This window comes from Dipodomys ordii, unplaced genomic scaffold (genome assembly GCF_000151885.1).
Source record: "Dipodomys ordii isolate 6190 unplaced genomic scaffold, Dord_2.0 Scaffold8, whole genome shotgun sequence".
Taxonomy (NCBI): Eukaryota; Metazoa; Chordata; class Mammalia; order Rodentia; family Heteromyidae; genus Dipodomys; species Dipodomys ordii.
The window spans coordinates 22030773-22047106 of NW_012267224.1; the positions used below are offsets into that span (position 1 = coordinate 22030773).

Sequence of the window (16334 nt, forward strand, 5' to 3'; positions counted from 1 at the left end):
GGGGGGGAGGGGTCAGTTTGTGATTGGTTTTGAAATGGTGAGAATCAACCAAGTAACCAAGAAATTAATAATCAAATAATCAGGTTATTGCTTTAGGAGGCTTATTCTAGCAATAAGACATAAATAAGAAAGTAGCTATCAATTTTCTTTCTCTGAATCTTGACCAATTTAGATTCATCAGGGAAATTTCTGAAAAATATAAGCATACCTCCAATACATTGCATTTTATGTCCTTCAGACGTTTTTTTTCCCAATTTCATAATATCCTCAATTATGCAGAGTTCTCTCTTCTTGATAATTTTCTTTCCTACCTTTTGATTCAGCCATTCACTTTTTCTTATCTTTAACCAAATTGTAGCTATGAATTTTAAAATTTAACTGTGAACTTTCCCCCTAAGTTTCACTTACCTATTACCTTCTGAATCAAATAGAACATACGCTCACATTCTGGTAATCAATAATGCTACTATTCAATCAAAACAAAAAAAAATTACCTAGAAAACCTATTCCCGTTTCCACATCACCTCAACCTTCTTTGTTACGTTTTTAAAGTATCTGTCAGCCTCCACTTCACCCTCATTCATGTTTTTTCTTTCTTTTTTTTTAACCAATTCATTCAGAGCTTTGTTGCATCTCAACTAGACTATGACAGAAGATTCATTATGTTTCCTTTATATCACATTTTCCTGGTAAGCTTCCAAAAGCAAAACTCTGTTACTTCCCTCTTTTCAATGATTTTGCATATGAATGGGTAAAGTAACTAGCTAGTTCTAACCTTCCCAGGGACTTTCTCAAATTGGCTTTATTCTTTCCACATATAACTCATGCCAACATTCTTTGTTACTACTTCAATATTTGTACTGTTTGATATTAAAATTGTTACAAAGCCCTAATTCATGTTCAAAAAAAAAAAAACACCAAAATTCGAAACTGTAGTTTGCACTGGAGACACAAGATGGCAGTACTTTATCTGCCTAACAGCAACGAGAGAGATCCTTTGCATTGCATGGATTATGCTATGAAATTGTGTATGTGCTGAATGACTATTGTGGTGTTATTGCAAACATCATTAATGGTATTTATAATGTTTAAAATATTGCACAATATTAATAACATTGAAACCAAATTTAGAGGTGATAAACTTGCTATTTAAATGACTATTGTGGTGTTATTTTAAACATTCTAATGGTATTTATAATGTTAAAATATTTCACAATACTGATAACATTGAAACAGAATTAGGAAGTCATAAAGTCGCTATTTTCGTGTCATTCCACATGTTATAGGCTGAATTCTGCCCCCTTCCCACCTTGACTGCAAAGGTTTTTATGTTGAAGCCTGTCCCCCAGTTCCTCAGGATGTAATTGTGTTTTGGAGATAGGCATCTTGACAGAGGTAATGTAGTTCAAATGTGGGCATTACAATGGGCCTAAATCAAACATGTTGTGTCATTCTAAAAAGACTACACGAGGATGCTCTCACAAGTTAAAGATCTATAAATTAAGGAGGTTGGTTTAATTTCAGATACCTTGATCTTGGATTTCTAGCTTCCAAAACCAAAATTAAAAAATACAAATATTACTCCCTTTGTGGTACTTTCTTATCGTAACCCTAGCAAACTAATGTAAATTAAATACAATGCTTGTGAAACAGTATTTTGTAAGAATGTAATCTCTCAGTTGTATATTTACTTTTAGGGAAAAATGAGTCGTCATTTATGTGTTTTAAAAATTTATCAGCACCTTAGAAGTTCTTCCTTCAAAATATCACTATCTTGATTTATGGTCGTGATTTTCAGCCAACTATGTTTTATATTTATATGTTTTTTTACTCATCTGTATCCTTGCTCAAGAGAGCAGAGTTTAATGGAGTGGTTAAGGGAGTGACTATGGAGTTAGACTTGGGATCACAGTTCTGATGTATCCATTTCCCGTGGATTCCAGCTAACCTTGTTATATTCCTGCTTGTCCTCAATTCTGGTCTCCTTCAACTCCCATTATAACACACACTCACCACTGCCAAGGGCGAGCTGAGTTAGGGCGAGCTGAGTTCATTCACTCTGGGTGGTATTTCCTATATTTACAAATCTGTCCTAATCACTGTCACTCACGCTAGGCTTTGTAGCCAAAGAGTATGAAACTGAAATCATTAAAGTCTCGGCAGCAGACTTAAAGCATGCTCAATACATGCCGAGATAGTTCATCCGCTAACTGAACCAGTAATAGAAGTAGTCACATAACACAGATTGCCTTAAAAAAATAATTCCCAATAAAGAGCTGAGCCTGTAATAGAAGTTTGATTTTAATAAACGATTTTGATCGCCCAGCTGATCAAACGAAATACTACGAAGGATTTCAGTCACAATGGTGAAGTAAACACCACCGACCCTCCTCCCCCGGCCCGGGCCCCCTACACCTCACAAGGCCCAAACTCCAGACACCCCAGAGACGATCCCGGGGCCGCGTGGGAGGAAGTCGGGTGCGACCGGTCCCGTTACCTCCGGCACGCACCCCTTTCTTACTGGGACAGACCTCCTCTCCGTTCGGTACACTGGTGATGAGGCTGTAACTTAAAGTAGGGGGAATTGTTAAAGAACCCAGGACAGACTCTTCCTACGCTCTCTCCTTCACAGACTTTCCTGGATTCACCAAGACACCAGAATCCTTCCTTCCGGTGCGGTTCCTCCTCTGCGCTCACTGATCACCGAAGGAACCATCAGTGCACAGCTATCTATCGTGTAAGGATCTCCGAGACGCCACACTGTGCTCGAGCGTCCCGGGACGCAGCCCGCTCTTCCTGGGTGTGTGCAGCAGGCCGGCCCCGCGCCCACATCCGCGGGCCTGGCGTTCTCGGCGGGTGGCAAGGTCTGAACCTCCTATTGGAGCTTGGAGGGATCGATCACACCGGACCCGCCAATGGGAAGCCCGGCAGCCCGCACGCAACCACAGCCACACCTCCTCCCACGTGACTTGTGGCGGCTGACGTCATGACGTCGTGCGCCTGGAGCGACGGCGAGCCTCCGGCGCCGTTGATTGGCTAGCGCGGTCTCCGGTCCCGGCTGTCACGTCTCGGCGCGGCCTCTGGGCCGAGCTTGGCGTCTCCTTACCATGACCCGGTCCCTTCTCAGCGATCTCTCTTGACGCCTCCTCCGCCCAGGGCATGTGGATCCCGGCGGGTCGCAGCTGGTGGCGCGGTCGGGCGCTGGCGCCCTGGGCTTCAGGGCCCGCCCGACCCAGGTTGCCCTGGTCCCGGCCGGCGCCGACCCACGCGGTCGCCACGGATCCCCGGGCGCCCTCCAGGCCCTACGGCTCTGCAGAGCTCAAGGTGACCGCCACGACCCGCTTGGGGGCCGTTAAACTTGGGGTGCCCCGCGAGGGTGGGACTCTGGGGGTGCTCCCGAGGCCCGGGGGCACGGGTCCCCCAGATCCTAGCTGCAGGGCCGGCTTCCGCCACAGCCGGCGGCGAGCGGGGGACCCAGCCCGGCCCGATGGCCCAAACAGCTCCGATCCGGATTCGTTCTTGGGGGGCCCTGGGCCACGCACTTTGCCGATGAAGTGTCCCTCGTTTTGTGGAGTTTCCCTCTCACCCCACCCCGAAAATCCTTGTGAGAAGCTGCTCTCGGATGCTCCACTTTCCTGCAGCTCATTAGCCGGAGGATCTCGACTTGGCCTTTCTCTGGATGGACTTTCTCTGTTGAATGGCAGGCTAAGCAAACCGTCTTTGGCTATTGGTGATACTTGCCTGATCTAAGACATACAACTTTGAGGTCCCTAAGCTAGATTTTTAGAAGCGTCGGCTGCTTCTGTTTTATTATTACTGTTCTGCCCCCAGCCTCTCTCTCCCCTGCGATCCCTCCACGGAGGACAGACCTGTGAAAATTGACTCTCCTTTGGAGAAGATGGGATTCTACCGCTCTAGGTTACGCTAGCAGCCATTGAGATAACTGAAGTGGTAAAAGTTGAGGCAGAAAGGTGATTGAATGCAAGTTCCGAATTAGTGGAAAAAATAATATGACTCACCGACGTTCACCTTTGCAGAAACTCCTGTTTCTAAAAGTGGATTTGTGTATACTTCAAAGTATTTAAAACACTTTTCCGTGTATCTTTGACTTAGAGAGGAAAAAAAGTCTATAGTAAAAAAAATGTCGTGTGTGTGTGTCTGTGTCTGTGTGTGCACGCACACAGACTTATTTGAAGATACAATCATACTTTTAGGTGCTCTTATTGAAACAATTACAGAACTGAGGTGAATTGTATAGTGTAATTTGCTGATGATGTAATACTAATTAGATTGGAAAAATTAAATGTTCAGAATACAAAAAAGGGGGCATTATACTTGAATGAGTTTTCTTTATTTTGGTTTTTGAATCAGAGTTCCCTTGTGTAGCTCAGGCTAGCCTGAAGCATCTATCTGGTAGTCTTCCTGCCTCAGCCTTCAGAATTCTTGGATTTATAGACATGGACCACCATACCCAGCCTGAATACATTTGAGTAGTTAGAGATGTGGCTCAGCAAAGATGATATGTGGGGGGAAAGCCATGAGTTTCATTTTAAATATTTTAAGTATTACTTTAATATTTGAGTAGTTTAAAACTTTAAGTGGTAAAATGCTTTTTGTTGTGGTTTATGTTATCTTTTCCTCAACAAGAGCGACAAAGTAACAAAAATTATAACTAAATTAACTCTTTGAAGGCTTTACTGTTAAGAGCACAGATTTTTAAATGAGCCTGATTTGTGAGTTTCATTGTGATAGCAGCACATCACTTCCTGTCATTTTTTTTCTGTAGCTTGTTAGCCTTAAGAATTTTTGCTGTATAAAGAGTTTTTTTCAGAATGAGACTTCTAGTTACCTTTTAGATGTTCTAGGTATTCTCTGTCCATGAAGATAGAGTCAGGTCCTGATTACCTTTTATGTTTCTCTTGTAATTTGTTCTTTGTTATATGAGCATAGTCATATATCTTTACTTTCGTAACAATTAATTATAAGCTTTGCAAGTTATAGTAAGTTAAATATTAACATTAAAACTATCTTGAGTTACAGATTTGTTTTCTATTATACACAGTTTATCTTACTGTAGTGTTTCTCTTCCCTTTCTAGGAAACACCTGACATGTCTAGATTTCCTGTTGAAGATATCAGAAATTTCAGTATTATTGCACATGTAGATCATGGCAAAAGCACTTTAGCTGACAGACTCCTGGAACTAACAGGTATTGTCAGTTCACACCATTGGCATAATGTGTAATTGGGGTTTCCTTTTGCCGTACACTTTTAATATTTGGTTTTACTTTCATTGTGGTGTTTTCTTTTGTAAATCTTTGGAAAATCATTGAGGGCTTTTGTTTCTAGGGACAATTGAGAAGACAACGAATAACAAACAAGTTCTTGATAAATTGCAAGTGGAACGAGAAAGAGGAATCACTGTTAAGGCACAGACCGCATCTCTGTTTTACAGTTTTGGAGGAAAGCAGTATCTTTTAAATCTCATTGATACACCAGTAAGTTCATGCATGAACTGTTAAAGTTAGTCTTGTACTAATAACATGAGTTCTTGATTTTTGAGCTATTTTTAAAAAACATATCTTTTTGTTTTCTTATTCTTGGGTTAATAGTAACTTGTTTAACAAGTTATCAGCAGAAGAAATATAGGGGCTGGGAAGGTGGCTCAGTGATAGAGTGCTTGCTTTGCATGCATGAGACCCTGGGTTCAATTCCTCAGCACCACATAAGCAGAAAAAGCCGGGAGTGGTGCTATGGTTCAAGTGGTAGAGCACTAGCCTTGAGCTGACGAGCTGAAGGACAGCTCCCAGGCCTACAGTTCAGGGTAGGAGGAAGAGGAAGGGGAGGGGGAGGAAAAAAATATATAATATCTTCATTTCAAGTAGAGTCAGTAGATTTGTTTCAACATCCTTACATTTAAAAAAAATAGAAATCACAGTGTATGTTTAAAAATACCAATCTTTCTGTTTTGTAGGGACATGTTGATTTTAGTTATGAGGTGTCCAGGTCGCTTTCTGCTTGCCAGGGGGTTTTACTGGTGGTTGATGCAAATGAGGTAAGACTTTTTCATTTTAATTGATGTGACAATCTTATTTGGTTGTTTGGGAAAGTTTTCCTTAAAACATGTGTTAGGAATAAAATCTTTGTATTTGAATGAAAGTATATTGTATTCCTCAAAATCATGAGCTTTGATACTGATGAGGTGAAAATCTTATTACACTAAAACATTCCATGGGGTTGAGACTTTTATTTAAACTTTTTTTAAAGCTGATTAGAGGAATTGTTCAAAAGATTGCTGTAGTTCTTGTTGAAATATGTTGTATTTTCAATGCACTGTATCAAAACCTGTTAATAGTAACTGAAGTTTCTATAGCAGTTTTATAGCAAAGCTTGAAAATATTTAATTTCGAAGTCATGTTAGGTGATTTTAATGCAATAATGAATGTACAAAGTGATAGGTTTCAGTGATATTGGTAACATTATCAAATCCTTTGTGGTATAAACACAGTCATCAAAACACACACAAGTTTGATAAAAGGTCTAAAACAGATTGGAATACTTTGTAAGCATGTGTGGAAAGATAACAGTGAAATCCTGTCCTATGTAATATAAGCTCATTTAAAAACACACATGTTAGGCATATTATATATAATTATTATAAGAATTATGATACACTAAAGTAAGATTTTGATATATCTTAGTTTTTTACAGTGTTCATTTAAAACTCAAAAGAGGTGGGCTGGGAAGGTGGTTCAGTGTTAGAGTGCTTGCCTTGCATGCATGAGGCCCTGGGTTCAGTTCCACAGTACCACATAAGCAGAAAAAAGCTGGAAGTGGTGCTTTGGCCCAAATTGTAGAGCACTAGCCTTGAGCTGAAGAGCTGAGGGACAGCGCCTAGGCCCAGAGTTCAGGCCCCACAACCGACCAAAAAAATCAAAAAACAAAAACTCAAAAGAGGTGTTCTGATTATTGTGTCAAGAAGTACTTGATTCTTATTCTCTACCTTGAAGGAGGCTTTGTAAACTGTATCATATGACTATTCTATAGTAGGCCCTTAAAGGTCCTAGTGTTGTCTTTATGTCTCCAGTGCCTAACAGTTCCTGGCACAGTCTCAAGTGCCTAACACAGTGCTTGACACAGAGAAGGACCTTCAGTAAATTCCTTCTGAAATAACAGGAATTATCACACTGAGAGATCCAGCTTTATGGAAGTACAAGTACCAGAGTTTACTTTATGGTTCTGCTCAGTGAGATTGTCTACATTAAACTTGGTAGACTGTTGGTTTATTTTGCTTGACTTGACGATTGCATTGCCGTTGACAATCTTTATTTTAGTCTGGAGAGAAATAGAGGAAGGATATTCTTGATGAACTTTCTGACACTGAAATGAAATATTGAGATAATTACACAACTAAACGTTATTTTTGCTGAGCTTTAGAAGTTCTTGTCCATAATAGATTGTCTTCACTGTTTTGTGCTTGTGGCAAAATAGCTTGTCATGGTGAGAGTACTTGGTGGGGCCAAAGAGAAGAGGGGAAAGGCAGGGTCCTACAGTGCCCTGCAAGGGCATACTTCCAGTGATCCAGGGACCTCCCCCATAGGTCCTGTCTCCTAACCAGAACAAAAGAGACTTTTAACACATAAGCTTTGGGGGGCTGGGGGGGCATTCAAATATATGACATTTTGTTTTTTATTTTCACAGTGATATAAAAATCTCAGGTTCTTGTTCAGTTTTTTATTCAGGCAGTGAAAGTAATTAGGAAGCTTGCTAGAAAAGCAATACACTTTGAATAGACTGAAAGTGGGTTATTTCTAGGGTGAGAATGGCCAAAACCTTACTTTTGATGAAGCTTATATGGAATTGTTTTGAATGATAAATTTTTCAATACAAAGCAAAGTGGTCAATCTCTATGTCATGTTTTGATTGTTCCAGGGTATCCAAGCCCAAACAGTGGCAAACTTCTTTCTTGCCTTTGAAGCACAGCTGTCAGTAATTCCAGTTATAAACAAGGTAATTGCATTGAGGCATTAATTCAGTTTCACTTTATAGAATTCTATCTAGTGTTTAAATGTGAGATATACTGTTTCTTCTTCTATGAGGGATCTCAGGATATTTATTCATTATGTTGGTGGGATTTATCTCCTTGAGTTTCATGTGAAGTATTGCAAATCAAACTCCTACACCCTTATAAGTGGTTAAAAAGATAGTTGCCCAGATTCAAAGTTTAAGTTCAAGATTTTGTGCTTGCTAGCCACGCTGTTTGAGGCAATCTGCAGCACTTTGTGCCCTGGTTGAAATAAGAGTACTTAGAGCCTCCTGTTTACACTTCCTGAAGTGGCTAGAATGACAAGTATTTGAGCACCACCACGCCCAGCTTTTGTTCAGATGGGGTCTTGAAACCTTTTGCCCTGCCTGGCCTGGATTTATAATTTTCTTGATCTCAGTCTCATAAATACTGGGATTATAGGCATGAGCCACTACATTCTGCGTAATTGTGTGTGTGTGTGTGTGTGTGTGTGTGTGTGTGTGTGTGTGTGTGTGCGATTATAGGCATGAGCCACTACATTCTGCTTAAGTGTGTGTGTGTGTGTGTGTGTACCAGTCCTTGGCTTAAACTCAGGGTGTAGGATGCTGTCCCTGAGCGTTTTTGCTCAAAGGTAGTGCTCTACCACGTTAGCCATAGCTCTACTTCCAACTTTTTCTGTAGTTAATTAAAGAAAGTCTCACAACCTTTCCTGCATAGGCTGGTTTCAAACCACAATCCTGAAATCTCAGCCTTCTGAGTAGCTAGGATTATAGGCATAAGCCACCAGTGCCCAGTTATTCTTAACTTTTAAAATCAATTCACAGATTACTGCTTATGTTGTTATTATATTCTTGACCCTGCTTACATTGTTTTTCCTGCTTTGCTTCTTGATTTCTAGTTTTTTAGTACTTGTTAAAACTGTTTTGATATACGTAATTTTAATTCTTTTGAAAAACTCATAGGAGCCAGGAAGGTTTAGTCAGAGAAGCTTGTAACTATCACCAAATATTGCTAGTATGTAATGAATTTTATTTTTATTATCCTGGATTTTTTTTTAAGATAGATCTGAAGAATGCTGATCCTGAAAGGGTTGAAAAGCAGATTGAAAAAGTGTTTGATATTCCATCTGAGGAATGTATTAAGGTAAAATCCTTTTTTGGAAGATACTGATTATACTTTAAAAGAGCTGTTTTAAAAGCTAGCTATAATAATTATAGGAAACAGTCTATTTGTATTTTATTTCAAAATCGATATGATTTTAAATTTAATTTTTTTTATTTAAGTGTCAGATGATGGCTTGCCACAGACTGCTGTGTTGCCTGGTAGTGTATCGTATCATTTCAGCAATGTGTCTTTTTTTTTTTCTCTAAGTCTTAATTGTTTTTTTTTTTAATTGTTTTTTTTTTTGTCGGTCGTGGGGCTTGAACTCTGGGCCTGGGCGCTGTCCCTCAGCTCTTCAGCTCAAGGCAAGCGCTCTACCACTTGAGCTACAGTGCCACTTCCGGTTTTCTGGTGGTTTATTGGAGTTAGGAGTCTCAAGGTCTTTCCTGCCCGGGCTGGCTTTGAACCGCGATCCTCAGATCTCAGCCTCTTGAGTAGCTAGGATTACAGGCGTGAGCCACCAGCGCCCGGCCCTTAATTGTTTTTTAAAAGCAAGTTTCAGGTACCCAATTGTTTTTATTGAAACACAATAAATTATTGCATAGAACCTTAACCTTTTCTAAAAAGAGGAGAGTGAACTTGGGAAGAAAGGGTGTTGAAAGGCTTGACATCATCCTTAATTTTTGAGATTTTGGTGGAATATTATTTACCAAATGAGCAAAATGAAGCTCAAGAAAATAAGTATTGCTCAGTGATATCCATTCCACAAGTCTGTAGCACGGACTGCTGCTCAGATTTGTTGAACACCTTATAAATTGCTCTCTTAATTCCATATGAAAGTGCTCTTTTATTCAATTTTATTAATGTAGATGCACTTAACTAGAATGCAAAGAGGTATTTGTCTGTGTACTCTTATAGCTGCTTATGATTTTCTCTGTATTCAAGCAAATGTTAGATTTCTAACTTCTGATCATAAATAATTGTGTTCTTGTATTTATTTAAATTCTTGTACTTTTTATATGTATATTTTCAGATTTCTGCTAAACTTGGAACAAATGTTGAAAGTGTTCTTCACGCAGTTATTGAAAGGATACCTCCGTAAGCATTTTACTATTTTTATATTATTCATTTACATATAGTTCAAGATCATCAATTTGACCTCTCATTGTTACTTAGTGTGTATGATAAATACTCTTGCAGTAAGTGAGAATAAATTTTTGCTTTTAACAGCATGGATGAGGCAAATACAATACAATTAAAAAGGCAAGAATAGGAATCTTTTCTTGATGAATAATAAAGAAACTTAAATACGTTGGTAGTTCTTCACCTTATATTGAAGCATAATGAAATATATACATAAGTAACTGAAACATGAGATTACCCACCATACCCTATACCATTAATCATAGCTACTTGGGAGGCAGAAGTAGTAGGATCATGGTTTGAATGTAGTTTATGAGTTAGTGGCACCTTATCTCAAAGGCAAGCAGTACCATAGTGGTGCACACTTGTAATCCCAGCTACAATTCAGCCATAGTTGATGCTTGTTGTCCGAGGTCAGTCTGGGTAGAATTGTGAGAATTGATCTGAAAAGTCCCAAGCTAAAAGGGGTCGGCATGTAGCTCAAGTTGCAAAGTAGCACTGAGGGTTTTTTTTGGGGGGGAGGGAGGGAATGGTCGTGGGGTGTGCACTCTGGGCTGGGCGCTGTCCCTCAGCTCTTCAGCTCAAGGCTAGCGCTCTACCACTTGAGCCACAGTGCCACTTCCGGCTTTTTTCTGCTTATGTGGTGCTGAGGAATCGAACCCAGGGCCTCATGCATGCGAGGCAAGCACTCTACCACTGAGCCACCTTCCCAGCTCATTAGGTTCTTGTTTGGGTTTACATAATAATAAATAAATAATAAATGTTAAACCAAAGTAGTTGAAAACAGGATTTTATAGATGAAGATTGCAATTCAGTATGTGTATATATATATTTTTAACTTGTATCTAATAGGCCTAAAGTGCATCGCAACAATCCACTGAAAGCATTGGTATTTGATTCAACCTTTGACCAGTATAGAGGTGTGATAGCTAATGTGGCGTTATTTGATGGCATGGTTTCCAAAGGAGATAAAATTGTATCTGCACATACTCTAAAGACATATGAAGTTAATGAAGTAGGAATTTTGGTTCCTAATGAGCAGTCAACTCATAAATTGTAAGTAATCTGTCAGTAATTAAAATATGTCCATATGTATTTCTATTTCTACTGCTTTCTATAAGAATCCCAGTTGGATTACAGAAAAATAAAACCTGATCAATGTAGCTATACAGCAAATATTCTATCACAAATATTCTCATGCATGAAGGGAAATAAGACATCTGAGGTGAGAGATTTTTATTCTTCGTGACTAGCTGTAACTAACTTAATGATCACGGTGCAATGGGGCCCATATTTTAGTACTTGATGAGAGGATGAGTTAGTCTCTTCTCCTCATATACATGTGCAGTGTTTTAAGAGGGTTTTTTTTTTTGACATTTCATTACAACTAAATTTTCCACTATAAAAGTCATATAGAAAAAAGCTGACAATTCTTTTTTTGTATAGTGTGCAATTCATGGTAGAACTTTGTTTGACTAATTCATGGGATTAACAAAACAATGTACATTAGAGAAAAACAGATCTGAGTTTGCTTATACAACAGTCATTAAACCCTTCGCATTAAACCCTTCCCATGTTAGATACTGATGGGACATGACCTTGGACAAATAATATGAAACTGCAAAGGTCCTGTTTGCTCTATAAAAGTTAAAGTCTTGAATCAAATGGCTTTGCAAATCACATTTTAGGGTTTAATGTTGTATGTCTAAAAAGCAGTATGTTACTCAATTTTTTATTTTACTTTATTTTATTTCATTTTTGTGATCAGTCATGGGGTTTGAATTCTGGGCTTGGGCATTGTCCCTCACCTCTTCAGCTCAAGGCTAGTGCTCTACAACTTCAGCCACAGCACCACTTCCAGTTTTCTGGATGTTTTATTGGAATCTCATGGACTTTCCTGAGCGGGCTGGCTTTGAACCATAGTTCTCAGATCTCAGCCTCCTGAGTAGCTAGGATTACAAGTGTAGGCCACTGGTGTGCAGCTATTACTCAGGTCTTTAGCTAGAAAGTCTTAAGTTTATTGAAATATTTCTACAGTCTGCTTATATCCTGCCATATGTATTAAGCATTATCTTTATTTAAAATTCTTACACCTCTTCCTACATATAAATTACTGTGTTATTATGTAGGACATTTTTAAAGCTAATTTAATGATCTAAGATGGACTAGGTCCCATATTAATGTGTTTGATGGGACAGATCACAATTGAAATACAGTACAAAGAAGTCTTTCATTTTGAACAGGGTACTGGTGGCTCATGCCTATAATCCCAGCTATTCAGGAGGCAGAGATCTGAGGATTAATTTTTGGAAGCCAGCCTGGGCAGGAAACTGTGTGAGACTCTTTGCCAATGAACTGTTCAGATGAAGTTGGGAGTGGTGCTGTGGTGCAAATGGTAGAATGCTAGTCTTGAGCAAAAGAACCTCGGGGATTCTAACCAGGCCTTGGGTTCAAGCCCCAGGACTGGCAAAGAAAATAAAAATTAAAAAAAAATTGACACTTGGAATCATGGAATTTGATCTTTTTCTATGAATATCAAATAAGTATCAGGTTTGCATCTTTTTTTTATGATTGAGTAAAAATGTACTTTTCTTGTTAAGAACATATGTAACTGGTTAATGAGACATCAAAAGCTGTGCCTTTTGAATTGCAAAAGAGAGGTAAGATCATGAAGGCTTCAGAAGCTTGAGCAGAGATTGTAGGTACTGGACAGGCTATAAAGAGTTTTTGTTGAAGGGCTTTTAGGGATTGATATGTAGCACAGTCATTTGATCAGATTTTTTTTGGAAAGGATGTTATAATTTTCAGGAACAACAGAACTAATTGTGAATATGCACTTAAACATGAAAGCAGTAAACATTTGCCTATAATAATTTTATTTAGATATGCAGGACAGGTGGGCTATCTGATTGCTGGGATGAAAACTGTCACTGAAGCACAAATAGGAGATACATTGTATTTACATAAGCATCCAGTGGAGCCCTTGCCTGGGTTTAAATCCGCGAAACCAATGGTATTTGCAGGTGAGGAGCTCACAAAATCAAAGTTTGAGGGCTAAAATATTTTAAAACAAAGTATGTCTGAAATAAAAGTATGTCTGAGATAAAAGTTAACTTATTAAAAGATATACATTCAGGTAATTTCAAGTAATTGCTAATGGCAGGACACTGTTTCATAGTGTGTATCTGTATGTGTGTATGTTTGTGTGTGTGTGCTTTATTTCTATTTATATAGCAGTTTCTATCCGATTTATATCTAGAAGTGGTACACACCTGTAATCTGAATACTTGCGAGACTGAAGCAAGACGATTGTGAATTTGAAATCAGCCTGGCCTACATAGCAAAACTCTGTCTCAAAAATGAAAGAATATATAAAAGTATATATAAACACAAATGTATGTGTAAAAAATACACATCTCTGATTGCATGTATATGATGAAATTTTATGTGAGAAATCATTTAGGATGCCTTAAATAAGAAGTAAGTTGATACATACAAGAGTTTAGATATAGGAATTTTCTTCTTATATCTCTAGGGAGTTCATTATTATGTTTGAACACATTTTTCTAGTTATAGTGTTTTTATTACATGTATCCAGCCGACATTGTTGTCCTCCTCCTAGCCAGGCTTTGCTGAATTTCGTATGGTACCAGTGTTGAATTGGAAGAATAATTTAGCTTCAAGTATGTGTAACTTCAGAAACTTGTTCACTAGATGTGCTATTAGGGACATATGGGAAAAGAAAAATCTGTTGGGAGGTCACCAGGTTGCTCTGTACCCTAGGCACCCAGATTTTTTCCCTGAAGTTCGTTCCTATCATTGTGGATATGCATCATGTTTAGTAAAGCCAGTCATTTGACTTTTAGAGCACTTGTGTGGTATCAACTTCACAGGTAGGAGATGAGAGAGATTCTGAGAAATCTGTATCCTCAAAAGTTGTTTCTTTTCACTAAATTGTTAAAAACAAAATTTATCTTTGATTTTAATAGAAAACCTGTCCTAGAAAATAGGAGTTCAGTATAGTTCCTATTTTGCTTATGTATCTGTAACCTATTTATAGTTTTATCTATAGCTGTGGAATATATATGCTTGTTTCTTAAACACAATTACCTAATTTTGAATAGGCCTAATTCCCTGTTTCCCATTGTTATTGCTTTTCTTCTCTCTACATTTCTACAACACGAGTAACATTGTTTGGAGTATGAACAAGCTTTAATACAAGTGTATTAAAGCTAATGATATGCAAGGTACTTTGCAACCAATTTCTCTTAGTATTTATAATGTTTGGCCAGTCAAAACTAGGAAGATAATATTGATTTTTGTACTTTGCAGCCTTACACATTAGGCTTGGTTTGTAAGGCAGTGGATTGTGTTGTAGTAATAATTTTTGTGTCCCCAGGAATGTACCCTATAGATCAGTCTGAATATAATAACCTGAAGAGTGCTATAGAAAAACTGACTTTAAATGACTCCAGTGTGACAGTTCATCGGGATAGTAGCCTTGCCCTGGGTGCTGGCTGGAGGTAAGCTTTGTTCACATAGTAGAGTCATGTTTTTATAGGAAAATAAAATTTAAAAGCTTTTGAAATTCCTGAGGATCCCCTGGTGTGAGAAAATGACCAAAATACTTGGTTTTTCACATACAGATTCATGTTTTGTAAGTTTTACAGTTAATTTAAAATAGATTGTCAGTGGAAGACTTGACTCTAATTTAATTCAATTATACAAGCACTTATTTGTGATATGAGTTGCTTGAATGGATAACTGTTTTGATACCACTCCTCTCCAACATCATATCAATAGATTCATTTAAAAAACAGAGCCTATGCTAGGACATGAATATTTTGGAGTCTGTCTTTTTTTTCTCCCACAGGTTGGGATTTCTTGGACTATTACATATGGAAGTTTTCAATCAGCGACTAGAACAAGAATATAATGCTTCTGTTATTTTGACAACCCCCACTGTTCCATATAAAGCTGTTCTTGCATCAGCAAAATTGATAAAGGTTGTGAAATATTTAATACCACTTTGTATGAGCACAAATAGAGAACTTCACAAATAAATGTGGACTTTATTGCAGAATGCAAGATAAATTTTTATTAATTTCTTTTTAGTTTAATAGCTGATGTCCTATTAGAATATATTCTTGTTTATAAGTAATAAAGATTAACTTCTCTTCTTTTTAATAACAAAGTACCTTTCTGAAAACTATATTATTTTTCTTAAAGAGGCTTCCACATTATAAAAACTAGTCTGGGGGCTGGGAAGGTGGCTCAGTGGTAGAGTGCTTGCCTTGCATGCCTGAGGTCCTGGGTTCGATTCCCCAGCACTACATAAGCAAAAAAAAAAAAAAGCCGGAAGTGGCGCTATGGCTCAAGTGGAAGAGTGCTAGCCTTGAGCTGAAGAGCTGAGGGACAGCGCCCAGGCCCAGAGTTCAGGCCCCATAACCGGACCCAAAAAAACAAACAAACAAAAAACTAGTCTGTATCTGATAGAGTTAGTAATCAAAGTACTGTTCAAAATTCAACAAAAATATGAAAGCTATAACTTCCATCATAAATAACAAAATGTGAAGTATTTATTGCATTTGTTTTAGAAAAATTTAAATTTCAGTTGAATGAGGTAGACAATATTATATTCCATGTGAATTGCAATTTATTAACCACTAAATTTGGCATATATATTTTAAAAAATAGTTTATTAATTAGCTAAATGCACTATAAAGGTCACATTTAAATGTAGTCTTAGGCTAGGAGTGTGGCTTAGTGGTAGAGTGCTTGCCTAGCATGCATGAAGCCCTGGGTTCTATTCCTCAGTACCACATAAACAGAAAAAGCTGGAGGTGGTGCTGTAGTCGAGTGATAGAGTGCTAGCATTGAGCAAAAGAAGCTCAGGGACAGTGCCCAAGCCCTGAGTTCAAGCCCAGGACTAGCAAAAAAAAAAAAAAAAGTAATTTAAATGTAGTCTTAAAAAATAATACAATCCTTTGTCATAATTTTCTAAATTTTATAATTTGAATTTAAATGTGAATGAAGTACTTATTTATAATCAATATTAGTAATGT

At 38.1% G+C, this 16334-nt stretch overlaps 1 protein-coding gene across 1 annotated transcript in view; it reads left to right on the top strand.

Annotated features, from left to right (window-relative positions):
• The first annotated feature begins 3062 nt into the window (after positions 1-3062).
• Guf1 (GUF1 GTPase) overlaps positions 3063-16334 on the top strand; it is a 22133-nt gene continuing 8861 nt past the window's right edge. Inside the window, exons 1-11 of the mRNA XM_013008913.1 lie at positions 3063-3324; positions 5098-5209; positions 5349-5497; positions 5974-6054; positions 7932-8009; positions 9085-9168; positions 10160-10224; positions 11122-11325; positions 13153-13292; positions 14669-14792; positions 15143-15329. Of these exons, the coding sequence (XP_012864367.1) occupies positions 3160-3324; positions 5098-5209; positions 5349-5497; positions 5974-6054; positions 7932-8009; positions 9085-9168; positions 10160-10224; positions 11122-11325; positions 13153-13292; positions 14669-14792; positions 15143-15329 (1389 nt within the window). The 5' untranslated portion in view covers positions 3063-3159. The remainder of the gene's footprint in view (positions 3325-5097; positions 5210-5348; positions 5498-5973; positions 6055-7931; positions 8010-9084; positions 9169-10159; positions 10225-11121; positions 11326-13152; positions 13293-14668; positions 14793-15142; positions 15330-16334) is intronic.